Below are 17,008 nucleotides of genomic sequence, written 5' to 3'. Positions count from 1 at the left end.
AAACCTACACACAGCTAGGAAGTACAAGAGGATGCTTCATCTCTCTGGCCCAAGAGGGGACATCCCAAAACTGTCATGCAGCCCAGGGCAGAAAAAGCTGGTCTGCACAAAGCTCAGAGAAAAAACAGCTTCCCCTTTTATATCTGGTTTTGTGTGTGTGTATCTGTGTATACACACACACACTTTGTAATTGAAAAAAGCCTTGGAGCTTCTGTATTATCAAATCATGCCAAATTTGTCTTGCCTCCTAGGAGCTAAGCATGCCATTCTCAGGGGGGCAAGATAGTTTCTCTAAATTTACCATGGAGATGGTAAGACAGTACATGAAAGAGGAGGAAATGCGAGCAGCTCACCAGTCCTCATTGCTTCGGCTCCGGGAGAAGGCTCTGAAAGAGAAGACCAAAGCTGAATTAGCTTGGCTGGAACACCAGAAGAAGTAAGGCAGCCCTGAATAGACACTGTTGCTGACTGACTGTTTTCTTGTACTTCTACTTGAATTTTATTTTTTTAATAAGATTTTGCTTCCAGCCCACCCCTCCCTTATTAAGTATCAATGGTTGAACTAATCTTCTGACATCAGTAATCTATACAAAAATTATTGTCACTTGGAAAGAACAGAATCCAGTTTGTAAGCGTGCTTTGATGTTTACGTTGAATGTGGTTTGAAAAAAGAGAATTTCATTGAAACAGTAGACCATCAGAAGTTTGTTGTCAGTCAGAGAAGGTAGTTCCCAACCATTACTCTACAAGTCTTAATTCAATAAGGTATAAAACTGTCAAACAGTTAGACCTTGATGTCTATCTGAGGTCATTTTAGTTGACTTAGGCCAAATTTTGTGAATCTGGAGAGGTGTTGTACTTAATGATTTGTTTCCAAACTAACATACGCTTTGTCCTGGGATGCCACTTGAAGATACTACTAAACAGTGGTGGCCACCTTTAATCAATAACACTTTTCCATGGTCACTCTCTGCATGAGTGTAACATTGTTCACCAGGCATTTTCTTCTAATTTCTTGTCATTATGGGTTTGACAAAGGATTGTGAAGTAGTGACCCAAGTGTCCTTCCTTTTGTCTTTCTCAAATGGTGAGCACGCTACCTCTGCAGAGCTTCTGCTCATTGATGTAAGATCTCATATCTGCGCTGGCCTTTTAACTGCACATGTCTGACTAAACAGTTCAAAATATTCCACTATAGACCATGCCAGTGATTAAGTATAAGCATATACTACTCTTCTGCAGGTTAGGAAAAGTAAACTTTTTTTTTAAACTTTAAAGAGTAAAAGGCTCATTGTTGTGCACTTTTTTTCTTATTTAATCCTTTCTTCCAACCTATTTGCAGGCATTTGCGAGACAAGGGAGAGGATGATAAGATGCCTCCTATTCGAAAGAGGCAGCGTGGTCTGCTGCTGAGATTACAGCAGGAAAAGGTAATCGATGCCCTCTAGAAAAATGCTGTTGAAAGCCCTGTGTAGCCATTAAATGTTTCAGATACTGTAAAATCTAAGAATTGAGAAAACTCCGTACCAGGCTTTTGGATAGGAAGCTAGCAGTATTTCTTACCAATAAGTTTTATTTGCATTTCAGTAGTATTTAACACATTGTTTTAAAGGGTCCTTCTGTATCAGTAATCTCACTGGTTGAGACTTAGAAGTATTAACTGATCTTCTGTTCTTTGCTGCTGAAGTTCAGGCTAGTTACTTCATTATGTAATTGCAGTAATTTTAAACCCATAACAAGGACACCATGGCAGCTTTAGAGTGTATTCTTGAGAGCTGTCACAGTTCTTATGCTTAATCTTTTATACTTAAAAGGCAGAAATTAAGCGTCTTCAAGAGGCTAACAAGGCTGCTCGGAAGGAGAGACAGCTGATCCTTAAACAGCAGGCAGAAATAGAACGAATCCGTCAGACTACAATGAAACTGCAGGAAAAACTAAAGTCTGCAGGAGAAAACAAGCTGGTAAGTGTTCAGGACAGAAGCTGGAGTCTTCACTCTTTGGCTGTGCAGCTGGTATTTGACTTCAGTGTTTATAGGAATGGAAAGCTACTAGATTGGACCTATTGCTTGGAAGTTTTGTCTGCCTCAAATGGTCTCATCCTCTTCATCTCAGCAATTTTACGTTTAATTTCTTTAAAGTATTGTTTAAGGAAATGCATTTGGAGAAGTTACAGAATGTTTTAACTGGACAATAGGTGGTGTTTGCTAATTCTGAAGTTTAATTAATTACTTTAGGAATACCAGTTTTTGATGCTTAGATCTCTCAGGCTCTGATTTTGTTTGATTATTTGTCAGACCCCAAAGAACTAAATGCAAGCACTAAAACCAAAACTTGCTGCTTTGTGTGTGTGTTAGTGTCATTACACTAAGTTTCTTGCATCTGCTTTATGAGATAGCAAGATGGGGTTTTGATAATTGTCTGCCTCCTTACAAAATTTTGAGGACACCCAAGTTTAATAATAGTAGTGTCAAAAGGATTGGTTTCCTGTCTGGGTAACTGAGTTACGGTGGGTTTTTTGTTCTAGGTACAGTTAGGGGAGAACTTAAGTTATGGAGAAAAAGGGTGCACTAGAAACTGTGTGTCAAATAAAAATGAGGTTGGAAAATAAAGTTAAATCTGCAGGTGGACAGGCTTATCTGAAGTAGTATTTGATGTATTTTCTGGAGAAATAACCTAAATTAACAACATTTTTTAAAAGATGGTAGAATAACTTTTCCCTCTTTCAATGTTAATTTTTTTTTTTTAAACACTTAATTGCAGGAACTTCACAGTGAGGATGATATCAAGCAGAGCAATGGTTCTAGCCCACTTCCAACTGATGCAGAAACACGCAGCCCTTCCCCAATCTCAATCTCCAGCAGTGAGACTAGTAGCATTATGCAGAAACTTAAAAAAATGCGCAGCAGAATGGATGAAAAGTAACTAATTTATTTTTTTTCTTATACAAAAGTTTACTATTTTAATAGAACAAGTTGTTTTGGCCAGTATCTGCTCTAAAAACGGCCATCAGAAAAATTAGAGGTATTGATATCACATACACTTTGATCTGAGTTGCCTGAAAAATAGCTGATTGGAAGCATTAATAGAACTATTAATCTTTGCATATAGTATTTTAAAGGCTACAATTCTTGCATGAATACTGAGATTCAAACATTGCTAGGTGACAGACCATGTGGTCAACGTTTTATTGTAGAATATTGGGTTTAATATTCTTTGTACTTGATAGAGTCAGTAAAAGCACATCAGTGAAAGAGATTTTGATGTTTGTACGTACAAGGAACTTAGACGGGCTCCAGCTTGATGGTACATCTTGTCACAGTTCCTCTTGCAATGAGACTCCTGAAGTCAGTTGGTCAAAGTAGTGCCTGTATTTTGTGTATCTCTTTTTTTTTTTTTTTTTTTTTTAAAGGGGAAAAAATATAGGGAGTGAGACTCTGAAATTACAGTACCAATTTTTATCTTGAATTGAAGCATAAGTTATAAATAGCAATAGTCTTATGCAAAAACTAGTAACTGAGTTTGAGATCTGGCTCACAGAAAGTCATTGAGCTTGTTGGGCACATGATTTCAACCTTATTATCCAGCTGTTGAATTTCAATTCTAATTGCATTAAAATCGGCTATGGGTGAATTCTGTAAGTATTTTCTTAATGGAGGTGGTATGTGTGTGACTGGCAGTTAATAAGACCTTTCTTTTCCTCCTATATGGTCCACAGGTTGGAAATAAGTTGAAAAGCGTTGTTAGTCTTCAGAGGAAATAATGAAGTATATGTGCAGTTCCTGGGTCTGAAAACTAAGACTGAATCTGTTGGTTTCACCTGTTAAATTGTTTTGAATCAAAAATTGTTTCTGCATCTTTTCAGTGTAGGAATTACTTTGTCTGCACTAGACATCCCAAATGCTTTACCGGCATTTACCATTAGTTCGAAGCCTTAAACTCTTATTTGAGACTAATTCATTAAAAGTCTGGCCTCTGCCAGTTACCTCAAGAAATAGTCTTTGCTTAAACAATTTTTTTTAACTTATAACCAAGGTAGGTCACTATATTTTAGTCCAATGTCTTGAGACTCCTAACACAGGTGGATAAAACATCAAAAAGCAAGCACTGCCATTTGTAAAGGCAAGCTGTCTGTGACTCCTTAGCACCCGATTTGCTTGTAATCATTTGAGAAGCACATTTCCCACACTTCCATGTATTTGTATATGATGATGATTGAAACCCAAAGTAGTAAGTGAGGATTTGGTGTAAGTAGGAAAAAACAAAAAAACATGTTCTAGTTACACGGTCTTCATGTTCTAGCCTGAAACGATTGCTATTTTATTCAGAGTCTTCTGGTAGGATTTGGTAAACTGAACAGCCAAAATCACAAATGATTTCAAGTTTCTGAAGTGTCGTATTTCCAAAATTAAACTCTTGGCATTCTAAGTCGTGTGAAAACCACTCCATCGTTATAGCAGCAAGCTCTTCCTTGAAGTACGTTTTGAGGTTGGTAAATGGCTTCAGATGGGGACTTGAAAAGGATGTGCTTTATAGGCTGTGTTGACTTCTAGGGTTTCAAGAAAACAAGATTTTTCTTCTGGTCCTTTTTTGTTTGTTTGTTAAAAAGAGGGTCTTATTTTTTTCACCCAAGATTCAGCATACAGAATTTCAAATGGTGATACAGTGTTACAAAACCAAGTTACAGCTTATGAATTTTGAGATTGTATTGATACTATAGGAAATGGCAAACACACTTTTAAATTCAAGACTTCCTATGCTTTTTTTACCAAGTAGTGTTTTTGTCAGTATTGTTTTTGAAATCTTATTTTTTCAAAGTGACTTCATTTCTAAGCAACGCTTATGATTACAGAAGAATTACATATTAATAAATAATTAATCTTACTATTACAAGGGATAGTAGTAGTAACGAAGTATGTTCTACCTTTAAAGATATTTTAATTGTCAGTCCAAAATATTGCTCACCTGGAGAATACTTTTCAGAAGGTGGATAGTGGGATTTGAGCTGAAACAACTGCTTTTAGGAGAAACAAGTGGAAATGGTGTGGGATGTGCTGTGTGTGGTTGTGTATTTTTGGTTTTATGGTTTTATCTTGCATTGCTATATATTTTCAAAGGAAGTATTTTGTGTAAACATAAATGATTCTTTAGAACGCCATCTTCCTAACTGTATACCTTTTGCAGGTATTCTGATAGTGACAGTGCTCATTGATTGAAAAACAGTGCTGACTTGGTATCTTTTTTTTAATGTCTTTATTTGTAAAACACATAAGAATAATATTAACAGAGTAAGACACTTGGTTGTAATGATAGGAAGCTGCCATTTGAAGGCAATCAATCAGGTTGTGAGATATGGCAAAAGGAAAGAAACTGAATGATGAATAAAGTACAAAGGAGCTAGAGGAAGGACTTGGGAAAGCCTGCTATGCTGGATTTGCTGAACTCCATAGCAAGGCAGAAATCCTTTGGCTTCCTTACTTATGAGGCAGCTTTAATATTTCTCTTCTGCTAAAAGGGAATGAAAGAATAGTTCTGTTTTAATTTTTAATTGATCAGTCTGTGTAGCCTGCATGTGAACAGGAGCATGCTCTGTCAAAGAGAATTAACCACTTTCCCCTCGCTTTCCTTGCATATGCAACTTTAATGATAATCTGTGCAACAGAAGAACTGATTAAATGCTCATTTTCTTTTGCTTTTCCTTAATACGCTACTTAGCTTGCATTGTAGCATGGTATTTTTCTATAAATATGATAATTCATTGGGTATTAGCTTAAAATGGTAATTCATTAGGAAATACCATTTTAAGCACAGCTATAAGTTTATGTAGATTCTTTTTTTAAAATAGGCATTATCTTTCTGCAGTTAGTACTTCAAATGAAAGAGGCAATACAATGGGTACTCTGAGACCAAGTCTGCACTTTGTTGCAAAAAAACCAAAATAGTAGCTAAAAGTTGAATTACAGGTATATCTCAGACTTTTCCTGGAATTGCTCATGTTTTAGAAATACATTATTTAATCTCTTTTATTTTTGCCCTTTCACTGGTGCTTACCTTTGGAGAAATAATTTTACTGAGGTTTCGCCAGGCGAATGAAAATGTGTTTAAAGTTTCAGACTAGCAAGTTGTTCATATCACAAAGCCAGCATGCTATTTAATGCTAATGATATACTCCATTGACAGTTAGAATGGCAGGAGTTGCAAAAAGATCAGGTTGAGATGTTTTAACCGGTGCATGTGGAAGTCTGCATCAAAGTAATAAAACTCCTTCCAAAATTTAAAGAAAAATATAGCAGTGTTAAAGTAGCTTGCCTTTAATTAACAAAAAACAAAGTGTTATAAGTGTATGTGTTCTATTACCTTCTGCATAACAGTGTATAGTTTTCTACTTCAGGTATTGACTAATAACTATACAATGTTAAATGCAATTAATTTTAAAGTTCTTTGCTAGATGCTATCCTTTTCTCGTTCTTTCTGCCTTTTTTGCTATCTTAGTTTTAAACTCTTCCTCCTTATTTTGTAGACACTGCTCTCCTGTTCACTACTTCTTCTCTGTCTTTACGTCTCACCACTGGGCCTCTCTCAGTGTCTGTTTTCCCAACCTCCACCCCAAATTCCAGCTGTATATCTACAACCAATTGGTCAGGTAACTGTATCTTTCTCAAGTGATAGACTCTTTGATAGAGCATGCTCTGTTCAGTCCCAGAAAGTCAAGATGTTCTTCATTGGAGAACGTTTTTGACACTTCCCTCACTGTTTCTGGACCTTTATTAATGACACAGACAGTGGGATTGGGTGCACCCTCAGCAAGTTTGCAGACAACACCAAGCTGAGTGGTGCGGTTGATTCACTAGAGGGAAGGGACGCCATCCAGAGAGACCTTGACAGGCATGAGGAGTGGTCCAGTGTGAACCTCATGAAGGTTAACAAGGCCAAGCACAAGGTCCTGCACCTGGGTCAGGGCAATCCCCGGTATCAATATAGACTGAGGGATGAATGGATTGAGAGCAGCCCTGCAGAGAAGGACTTGGGGATGCTGGTGGAGAAGAAAATTGGGTATGAGCTGGCAATGTGCGCTCGCAGCCCAGAAAGCCAACTGTATCCTGGGCTGCATAAAAAGAAGCGTGGCCAGCAGGTCGAGGGAGGTGATGCTCCCCCTCTGCTCTCACGAGACTCCCATCTGGAGTACTGCATCCAGTTCTGGGGTCCGAAGTATGAGAAAGACATGGACCTGTTGGAGCAGGTCCAGAGGAGGGCCACAAAAATGATCAGAGGGATGGAACACCTTTCCTACGAAGAAAGGCTTGAGAGAATTGGGGTTGTTCAGCCTGGAGAAGAGAAGGCTCTGGGGACACTTTATTGTGGCTTTTCAATATATAAAGTGGGCTTATGAGAAAAATGGAGAGACTTTTTACCAGGGCCTGTAGTGATAGGACAAGGGGTAACAATTTTAGACTAAGAGGTGGTAGATCTAGATCAAACATAGAGAAGAAATTTTTTACGATGAGGGTGGTGAGGGACCGGAACAGGTTGCCCAGACAAGTTGTGGATGCCCCATCCCTGAAAGTGTTCAAGGTCAGGCTGGATGGGGCTTTGAACAACCTGATCTAGTACAAGGTGTCCCAGCCCATGGTGGGGGGGTTGGTCTAGGTGATCTTTAAGGTCCCTTCCAACCCAAACCATTCTATGATTCTAATCTCTTATTCCTACTGTGTTCTGAGTGGCAGACAGACAGTTCATTTTGCTCCCACTGTCTGATCACTACTTCAGAATAGCTGCTGAAACTCTCTAGTTTGGACTTAAAGTCAGTATACCTTGGATATAAATGTACAAGTACAGGTTAGAGCAGAAGGATAATGCTTCCAGGTTAATACGTGGAATGCATGGATAAAATGTGTGATGTTAACACCAGAGAAATAATTAGACTTTGAAATCATGCTGGTGTAATCTGAGTGCTGCTGCTTTCTCTTTGCTCCCCCAGATTTCCAGCTTCACAGATGCCAGATGTGGTTTTGCATTTTTTTTTCTGTGAAGGTGCCCCTGCTTTTGAGAATAAATGTGTACCCTTGGTGTTGCAACTGGAACCCTCTAGACAGTAGTAACTATTAAGGCAGTGTGTGTGCTACCTTCTGGCTCTGACCTTTTAAACCCCAGGGTTATAAAAGGGTCCGCATCTTTAGCCATGCTGCTTTAATCCTCCTCTTCCTATAGGTTGAATGTTGGAACCCTCTTTGTCTCCCATCACTTCTTTTGACTTATCTTTCTTATTAAGTAGTCTTTGTGTGGTGACTAGTTTCATGGTCAGTTAGTTAATTCTCCTCCTGTTGTGGTCTTCTGGGTTAATTCATTTGACATCTGCTTTTAAGGAGTCCTGTTCTTTTGAATCCGTTTATTTCAGCCTTTCTCTTGCGTTTTATTTCGACTGGGCTTGCCTCCCTCAAGATCCAGTAAACTCTGAAGATCCATATACATTCTGATGAAATCAAACAGTGCATGAAGGAAGAAGAAAAAGTTGTAATTATCATTGCAATAATGACCTCCATAATGAGTTCCAAATACATAATCTGCTAGACTAATTGGACCTGATGCGTATGTGAAAGTAAGAGTTGGTAAATCTGATAGTGCTGGTGAAAGACACAACATAAATGTGACTGTCCATGTCATGTTTATAATGAAATTACTGTTGGTAGTCTAGTTTCTTAGCGATACTAATCTGTCAGTTTTGCCTAAGAGTAGATGATGTTTGATGTTTTTCTATAGAAAGTGAAAAAGTAATGCACAAAATCATGGAATCTGTCAGCTTGAAGGTGGCAGGTGTTCCAGAGACTCTGAGGTGCTTCTATTTTTCACCCGTTCTTGTTCTGACTGTAGGAAAGAAGATTGTGGGCATGTCTTACTGGCTTCTGAAACTTCTATCTTCACATCATAACTTGTCCACCTTATCTGAATCTGTCTTAGAGAAGGACTTACCTGAATCTTAAACTTTCTGATCAGCTGCCAGCTCACTTTTCCAGGGAACAGAATAAATGCTAAGTGAGCAAACAAGAAATGTCCCTTAGTAGGCGAGACCTGCAGATTAGCCAGTCGGTCATTCCAGTCTCTGTAAATAAAAGGGGTTTTTGAAACATAAGAGATTAAGAAGCACAGATGAAGTTATTATCTTATTGCAGCTTAAAAACTTTGATGCAAAGTGTTTGGGATGGCTTGAAAATTACAAATTATAAAGGCATTTGCAAAGCAAAATATCACAAAGTCTTTGAAGACTGCGTTTTTAGGCACCACACCTTCTGTACCAATGACAAAGTCTCACTCTAGCTGGCAAACCATGTATTTCCTACAGAGTGATTTCTATGACATCTTAAAAATTTCAGTGTAGGAGATGAATGGATTGATAGACACTCTTCTCTAGACTTGGCATGTCAGAGGAAGTGTGTGTGATTGATATTGAACTTGCTTCCATTTACAGTCTTGAAGGATAAATGCTATGGTCTTGGTTACTTCAGCGTTTAGAAATAAGACCAGAGATGCTGTTGTTCGAGAGCTGGTAAAGAGAACTAGTATATGCACACAAACCTATTCATACTTACAAAGTTCTATAAGAATTTCCTCATTTCTGAGGTTTCATGGATCACCTAAGAAATAATTGTCAGAAAGAAAAATACTGCTAATTTTCAGCATGAGCTTTACTTTTTATCTGTTCTTAAACTAGCAGCAATACATGTTAGTAGCTGGGAAAAAACAGTCTTGCATCCTTATTCTCTTGATGCTGTCAGCTCACAATTAACATTCCAAGTGTGGCAATCCATAGAGATGATGCTTAAAGGAAGAAGGATAAAAGCTCCAGTAATTCAGGAGAACTATTAATACAGAATCACCTTCTCTTATAATTATGTGTTTGGAAAGAACAGTGGGGCAACTGGAGTTACAATTTTTCTGTCATTGGGATTAGCAAAAAGAAAGGTTCATTTTTCAAACAGCCACTGCTTTCTTGAGGGTTCCAGTTTAATACCACAGGTGCTTTTCATGTCCTGAAATTGGGAACTTATCCTGTTCATTTTAGTGAATAGTTAGTAGCACTTTTAATGATTTTAAAGATCTTTAAAATGTAAGCAGCATGTTTACAGTATGTTGTAGACTTTACTTACTGCAAAGAAAAAAAACCTCTCATCTACTTGTGGTTTTTTTCAGCAGCACATCAGAATTCTAGGACATAGTAGTTAGAGTGGATATTATCCTAGAAAACGATTTGAACAGCTATAATTCTGGGAGTTTTGGCAATAGAGCATCTGGGTATTGGGACCTTTGAGTGTGGTTGGCTGTTTTCCCATTGTCTTCTGCTCTGTCTGTCAGGTTCCTAACTAAGCGGGAACAGAAGCTGATGCAGCGTCGACAACATGCTGAAGAATTGTTGGAGTGGAAACGCCGTCTGGATGCAGAGGAAGCAGAAATAAGGCGGATAGAAAAGCAGGCTCTAGCTGCCTGGGACAAAGAGCTGCTCAAAACCAAAATAGCCAAGAAAGACTTAGGGGATCAGAGAACTGAGCCCAAAGGTAATAGGAAGAGGGGGGAAGTGATGCAAATGGCAAGAGTAAAGCATAATTTGACACAGTTGCTTAGGTTTGCACTTTCTTCCTTTTTTGATGTTTTGGTGGTGGTGGTTCTTCTCTGGATGCTCTTAGAATCTCGATTTCTGCACTCTTTACTGCCTTCTGTTGCCTTGCTCTTTTAGCCCTGTTTTACACCTTAGTTAAATGTGTATTCCTCCTTTGCTGTGTATCTTCTCAAATGAACAGTGCAGCATAGGCCCATCAGACATTTCTACGTACAATTTAAACTATATTTCTGTCTTTCAAAACAAAAGTACTGCATGATCTTTTGCTGATCGTCTTCTGAACTCACTCCATTAAAACCATTTTCCCCTGTAGTGCTGTTTGAGTGTGTATCCTGTTAGCCTTATTACTGTGGGTGAGGATGGCTCTTATCAGGGGCTGCTTTCCCCTTGTCTGTGTCTTCAAAAAATTGAAAGCATTTTTTCCTTCCCTCTGCTGTTAATGCAGTATAATTGTTTGAAATCTGCAACGGTGCTAAAGTGTGCTAGGATATAATTAGTATAAATGATGCTGTTGTGAGGAAAAATAAGTTCCCAGATGTTGGGAGCTACAGCTTTGCTGTTCTGTCTTAAGTGGACCATACTTGACCATACTTTCAGCATGAAGCACAGAGAACTGGATTGCAGTGGGAGTAAATAATGAAACTTCAGAGACTGTTCTAGAAGTAATCAATTTTCCTTTTTTTCCCACTTTGCTGAAAGCAGGCAGCATGTCCTTTGAGCGTGCAAAGGGAATTCAGAATTACGCCCTATTACACTTGTTACTGAAAACAGTCATGTGGATTTTAGGCATTGTAAGACATTTTTAAAGATGATACGCGTATGAGTCAGTTCCAATGAACAAAAATTCTGCATGAATGTTGAATTCTCATCAACAGTTGAGAAAATACAGTTGCTTTCTATTAATTGTATCTAATAGTAAGCGTTGGAGCACGGCCCTGCTTCATAAGTTCCTCTCCCCAGCCTTTGCTCAAATATTGAATAGTTCTCCATGGCTGCTTCAGTAATGCTGTGACTCCTGTGGAATTTAGTAAACAGGAATATTGAAAACCCAACTTATTATTTTACTTGTTGCCAGTTGAGAGACTCATGATGAAATCATAACATTAAAATGTTTTCTGCAACTACTGTAGAGGAAGCAATCAATTCTAAATTCAAGATCTAGCTTGCCAATTATATGCTCCTCCATGACTTCTTCAGACTAATAGAGACTCTTGCTGGTGTATGGTCAACTGGAAGGACAGGTTTCCCTAATAATCTTTTCAGAGTGTGTTGTCTGGAAAATGTTAGAATATCCTGAAAACCCCTTTGTTGTAGACATTCAGCAATCACTAAGAATGTTTGACAGTCTTAAATCATAGTTCTCTGTTAAACATGCTTGTTCTTGCTTAATATTCCACCCTCAGTGTCTAGGTGAGTGAAATAACACTAATTTGACATGTATTGGTAGCAGTTACTACTTTATATGCAGGCAGCAGTATCTCTAAAGGCATATAAGTTAGTGCAAGTTCTTAGGTGATTTGTTTTTTTCTGTCATTATTTGATCTCAGAAACGGCTAGTGAAGAAGAGTCTCCAGTGCCTTCTTGCTCTCATCTGAACAGTGAAAGCTCTATCCCAGAAGATCTTGGCAGTCCAGCTGCTGAATCTGTCCCATCAGAGACTGTGGGCCATGGACAGCCAGAAAGCCCAGATCAGAGTACAACTAATGAAGAAATGGTTTATTCTGAAGAGTTCAAGTCCTCTACCTCACCTGGCAGGCTTGTGAGTGAGCTTTTTATGCTATATATATATTTTTACACTGTAAAAGGATATCAGAGAATTAGTAAGTATAGCTGTCCCAGTTGTCAAAGCAAAGATTAAACTGTCCTGTGTTTGCAATACCATTTTACGTTACTGTCAATAAACATTGTGATCAGATATGTTCTTTGAAGTCTTGAGGAAAAATTGCTTCAGCACAGAGTTTAGGTATTTTTAAACTAGTGGCTAGTCTTGCAAAATGTTTTGCGTACGTCACATAGGTATGCAGTATTAAATGGTGGAACATTGACCCAGTTTACCGGTGTGAATTAGCCATAGGCTAGCTTGTTACCATTGTATAAATTCTTGGAGGCCATGGAAACTATGCTCTGTTTTCCGCTTTGCTTTGCTTGCAAGTAATGTATCCCAAAGTATAGCTATAGGATGAAGAAGCAGAGCTGTAATGTCATGCACAATCCTTTGGGTTTCAGATTATGTCTGCTTGCTAGCTAATTCTGCCTTAGTGTTCTATTCCAACTGTTATTTCTACTTGGTTGATAATTTTGATAAGTTTCATCCTGATAACTTTGCTCTGTGCTCAGTGGGACAGAAAATGCAGTGTCTGTGGTGTAAAGGAACTGCTCATCTAGACTTGTTACAAATACTTTATTGGAAAAAGTTTGCTGAGAAGATGGTGAGGTAAAATGTCTAATATGTGCTAGAGGTTATGTTCAAGGTGTGTGAAAGGTTTGTGGTATAATGTTGCAGCAGTAAGAGCATTTTGGAAGAATGTTTGCTCTTAGAATTTTTTGCCTCGCTGCAGAGAAGTAGTGCTCTGTCATTTCACTGATCTAGAATGGCATCTTGCACCCCTTACGTGAAATGGTCATTTCAGTTTCACCAGTATATTTTTTAGGAGTTCCTATTGTCATGGTTGTTTCAAATAAGATTACATAAACTGTATTGAACACCTGTGAGTCAGAACCATGTCAGTTCACTTAGGTAGTAATAGAGTAGTCTAAGCAGGTTTACTGAAATCTAAACTCAAAGTAAGCTGTCAGTTATTGCTGCTCTTGGTATTTTTATTTTATTGTCTAGCAAAGTAAGATTAAATTCTTCTTAAGATAGCTGGATAGGTACCAGTGCTTATGAGATGTTCTCTAGTCATGCCGTTCTTTCCTTGTAACTAGCTCCTGATGACAATGATCTCCTACTTTCAAACTGAGGTTTACAAGCAATTACTTGTCCTTTTCTTCTCCCATAGTCTCCTCCCAAAAGCAGCATATCTGTATCAAAGCAAGATTCCAGCAAAGGCAGCCATAGAACTGGAGGACAGCTACGTTCACCTGTGAAGTCTCATCAGATACCTCACAACTGGTCTGATGAGTCTTTATCTATGACACAGTCAGGTAAGTGTAATATGTGTTTGGGTTTAAATTGCTTTTTCAAAGCTCTTGCTTTTAACAAGTGAACTTGAAATGCAGACATAGATGTGGGGAGGCGGACAGAATTTCCAGGAAATTGCCAAGATTTGGGGTTTTGTGGGAGTATTTTCCCATGATGTAATTTGATCACTTCAGCTTAAGAACTTCTTAATGTAAGACTGTCTATATATTATCTCTTCTTCTAGAAAGCAACACAGGCTCCTGCAAACAGCTATGAAGTTGAGAGTCAATAGTTAAGGTGGTCCTAGAATTTAAAAATACCAAGGTTAGCTGTGCTTTTAACAGGTGACACTGCTCCACCCCTCATGTTATAAGAAAGCAGAATATGCTTCAGCAGCATACAAACATGATCATCCTCCTTCTGAACACAACCTGGCTCCAGAAGCAGTATAGCTCTGTTATCATGGCAGTATGAGTGAGCCCATTGGATCTGCACTGGCATGTGCAGATTGAATGGATGCTTCAGGATGTATGTTTTTATTTTTGGAGGAGAGTTTGAACTGTGTGCAGTAAAATAGGGCCTAAGATTGTATTTTGAGCTATAAAACTTAAGATCTACTGTATGGACCTTTTATCACAGGTCTTTTATCCAGTATCCAAGCTGGCTACCAGTAAATTCCGAGGGAGAGAATATTAGAAGTGAACTGGTACAGCGCGGTCCTTTCCCTGCTGTGCTCTTGCAGTCTGTTAGTCATGTGGATTGAAGGACTTCCTGAGCCACCATTCAGTGGGTCACAATCATCAGCTCTGTTAAGCTGTGAAGTCTGTTTTGAACCTTTCTGTGCTTTTAGTCTCTAAAACGTCATGCATTCTGTAGCGCTATTGATATAGCATCATAAAATACTTATTAGCAAATGAGAGAGCATTTTTCTGCTTGTTTTTTTTTAATTCCCTAAATGATCAGTAAGTCCTTAGTGGAAGAAGAATTAGGTGGTTCTGTTGTATGTACAGGCTGTTGTTTGTGATAGATGGATAACTTACTGGCGTGCGTACATATCCAGTCTTTGTGGAGCTTGATGTAGCAAGCTTAACAGTATTTTGTGTTGGGTTTTTTTGGTTAATATGTATGTAAGTACAATAGAAACACAGTAATTTTGGGGCAGCTGTTCTCCTGCTGGATAGAGAAATGAATACGTAACACCTAGGTATTTGTACTGTGTAATTTGTATTGGGATTCTGTCTGGAGAGCAGCTTGCAACACAGTGAAGCATTCAGCAACTTGATAAAGTTATTTTCAAGTTCTGACTGAGCAACCACATAAGGAAGCCATTATGAAAAGCAGAGCAGGCAACAGTGATCATGAAAATAAACTTCTGTAAAATAAAGTATTTGCAACCTTTGATTTCAAATGCTGAAGAAAGGTATAAGAGGTGGGAAGCCAACCAGGATGGTGCTGTTTACACAATAAATCATTCCATTGTAGAGAGACAAATCTTCCAAGCTGCTGAGTAGTAATGAAGTCATTGCTATGTCAGTCTCATGCATGTGTAGGCAAGATCATCAAAGATGAAAGCGTATGAAGATCTTTCCCTTATGAGTTGATCAAGAAAAGCTATAATTACTTAGTGGTCACTTACTGTTCGGGAGGAGTTGTTAATTACAGTGGCATCATAAAGTACTCCTGATTAGCAAGTGAGATTCCATCCTTTTTGTGCTTGGTTGGTTGTTTTTTTAAATTCTCTAAATGGTTAACAACAGTTGTTAATGGAAAAAGAATACAGTAGTTTGACTGTATTACTGACTTATTGATGATGAAATCATTATGGTGGTTTGCTGTCTTGAGAAATGAGATTGATTAGCAAAGTGTCCAGCAGTTCCTGCTAGCTGACCAAATAATACTGATGACTTACTATCTAGGATGTTCAGTAAAGTGATTGGCGTTTATGACCATCCAAGCCTTTTGGTACAGGAGAACATTATAGGTGATACTGAGCATTAGAAAAGCATACCAGCCAAGATCCTTCTCTTAGGAGCTGCAGCTGCTGCTATAGAAGTGGAAGGGGGACATCAGCTGCAGGGAGGAGCTCCACTAAGACTATGTCAGATAAATATTTTGAAGAATTTTTGATACTTAATTGTGGTAGACCAATCTGGGACAAGGATCTTGTTTTGAACTATGTTGGTATACATTTAAAACAAGAAACAAGTGGACATAATCAGGTGGGTGGAAAAGAATAAGTAAGAGAGACACTGAGACAGTATCTCTATAAAATCTGAGAAGTCCGAGAGACTAAGAGATTGTTAGAGCAGGAATAATGAAAGTAGCAGAGTTACTGGTAGAATGGGATTATCATGCAGAGAATGTATCTAAGTATCTGGGGACAGTGTCCCAACAGAAAAGAGGTAGAACATCATCAGAAGGACTGGAAGACCAGGTTGCAGGGATTTCTGGGGATGGAGGGGAATGGAGGAGATCTTATTAAAATTACTCAGGATAATGATTAAGAAAAATATTGTTCAGGTGGAAAATAGCTACAGTCAGTAATGGCATCATAGGAGAATCTGTAAAATTGAACTTGGAGCAAAGATATGCCAAGTAGCTTTGTATAAACTATTATCGAGTAGTCCACCACATGTAAGCTCAACACTACCCTCATTCACCCCAAATAAATTGTCATCCTGAGGCCTGACAACAGTGAAAATCTCTGTATTGTTCAAATTGACTTTCCTTCCAACTGTTGACCAGTCAGCTCTCCATTTCATAGATGTATTTAGTCTAGGTGGCAGAAAAGCTAAATGGACCAGAAACCTAAACTTTTTTGGAGTCCACTGTTCCAAATGAAATTCTCATCAATGAAGTGTACCCTGTAGCTTGAAACTGTATATTGTGATTGTAAACAAATTTTTCAGATATGTATTTTTGGTATGCATCTTTGAGTTGTTATATTTTTAAATGTCAGAAAAAAAAATAATTTTTGCAACAGCTGACATGATAAGCAGTTAATGAGGTAGCAGCATAAACATGGGTGGTTGATGTGAACAAGTTTGGTGACAAGTTACTGTGTGTATCAGAGCCTTTCTCTTCTAAAGTAAATAAGATGCAACACTTTTTCGTATGTTATATCGTAGTGTTGTGATTCTGAGATCCCACTTTAAGAGTCTTATGTTAAGATTAACGTATTGGCATTAAATTCTTTGATATTTTGCTTGGACCATGTTTTGTATTTACTAAATGACTGTTTATTGCTTTGCATAGAACTGTTTTGTGAGGTGCAAGCTTAC

The 17,008-nt window shown here is 38.2% G+C and overlaps 1 protein-coding gene across 11 annotated transcripts in view; it reads left to right on the top strand.

Annotated features, from left to right (window-relative positions):
• The window catches only part of CEP350 (centrosomal protein 350), an 82,082-nt gene that overhangs the window by 46,116 nt on the left and 18,958 nt on the right, over positions 1–17,008 (top strand). For 9 of the 11 annotated variants that reach the window (XM_075038538.1, XM_075038539.1, XM_075038545.1 and 6 more), the window contains exons 24-31: positions 252–436; positions 1,343–1,430; positions 1,815–1,961; positions 2,761–2,918; positions 6,518–6,640; positions 10,345–10,544; positions 12,154–12,365; positions 13,606–13,750. In XM_075038538.1, coding sequence (XP_074894639.1) covers positions 252–436; positions 1,343–1,430; positions 1,815–1,961; positions 2,761–2,918; positions 6,518–6,640; positions 10,345–10,544; positions 12,154–12,365; positions 13,606–13,750 — 1,258 coding nt within the window. The remainder of the gene's footprint in view (positions 1–251; positions 437–1,342; positions 1,431–1,814; positions 1,962–2,760; positions 2,919–6,517; positions 6,641–10,344; positions 10,545–12,153; positions 12,366–13,605; positions 13,751–17,008) is intronic. The other 2 variants (XM_075038547.1, XM_075038546.1) reach the window with 1 other exon arrangement.

The sequence above is a fragment of the Buteo buteo genome, chromosome 10 (assembly GCF_964188355.1).
Source record: "Buteo buteo chromosome 10, bButBut1.hap1.1, whole genome shotgun sequence".
NCBI lineage: Eukaryota > Metazoa > Chordata > Aves > Accipitriformes > Accipitridae > Buteo > Buteo buteo.
Note: the sequence above shows the minus strand (reverse complement) of the source record. Positions and strands in the feature narration are given on the sequence as shown.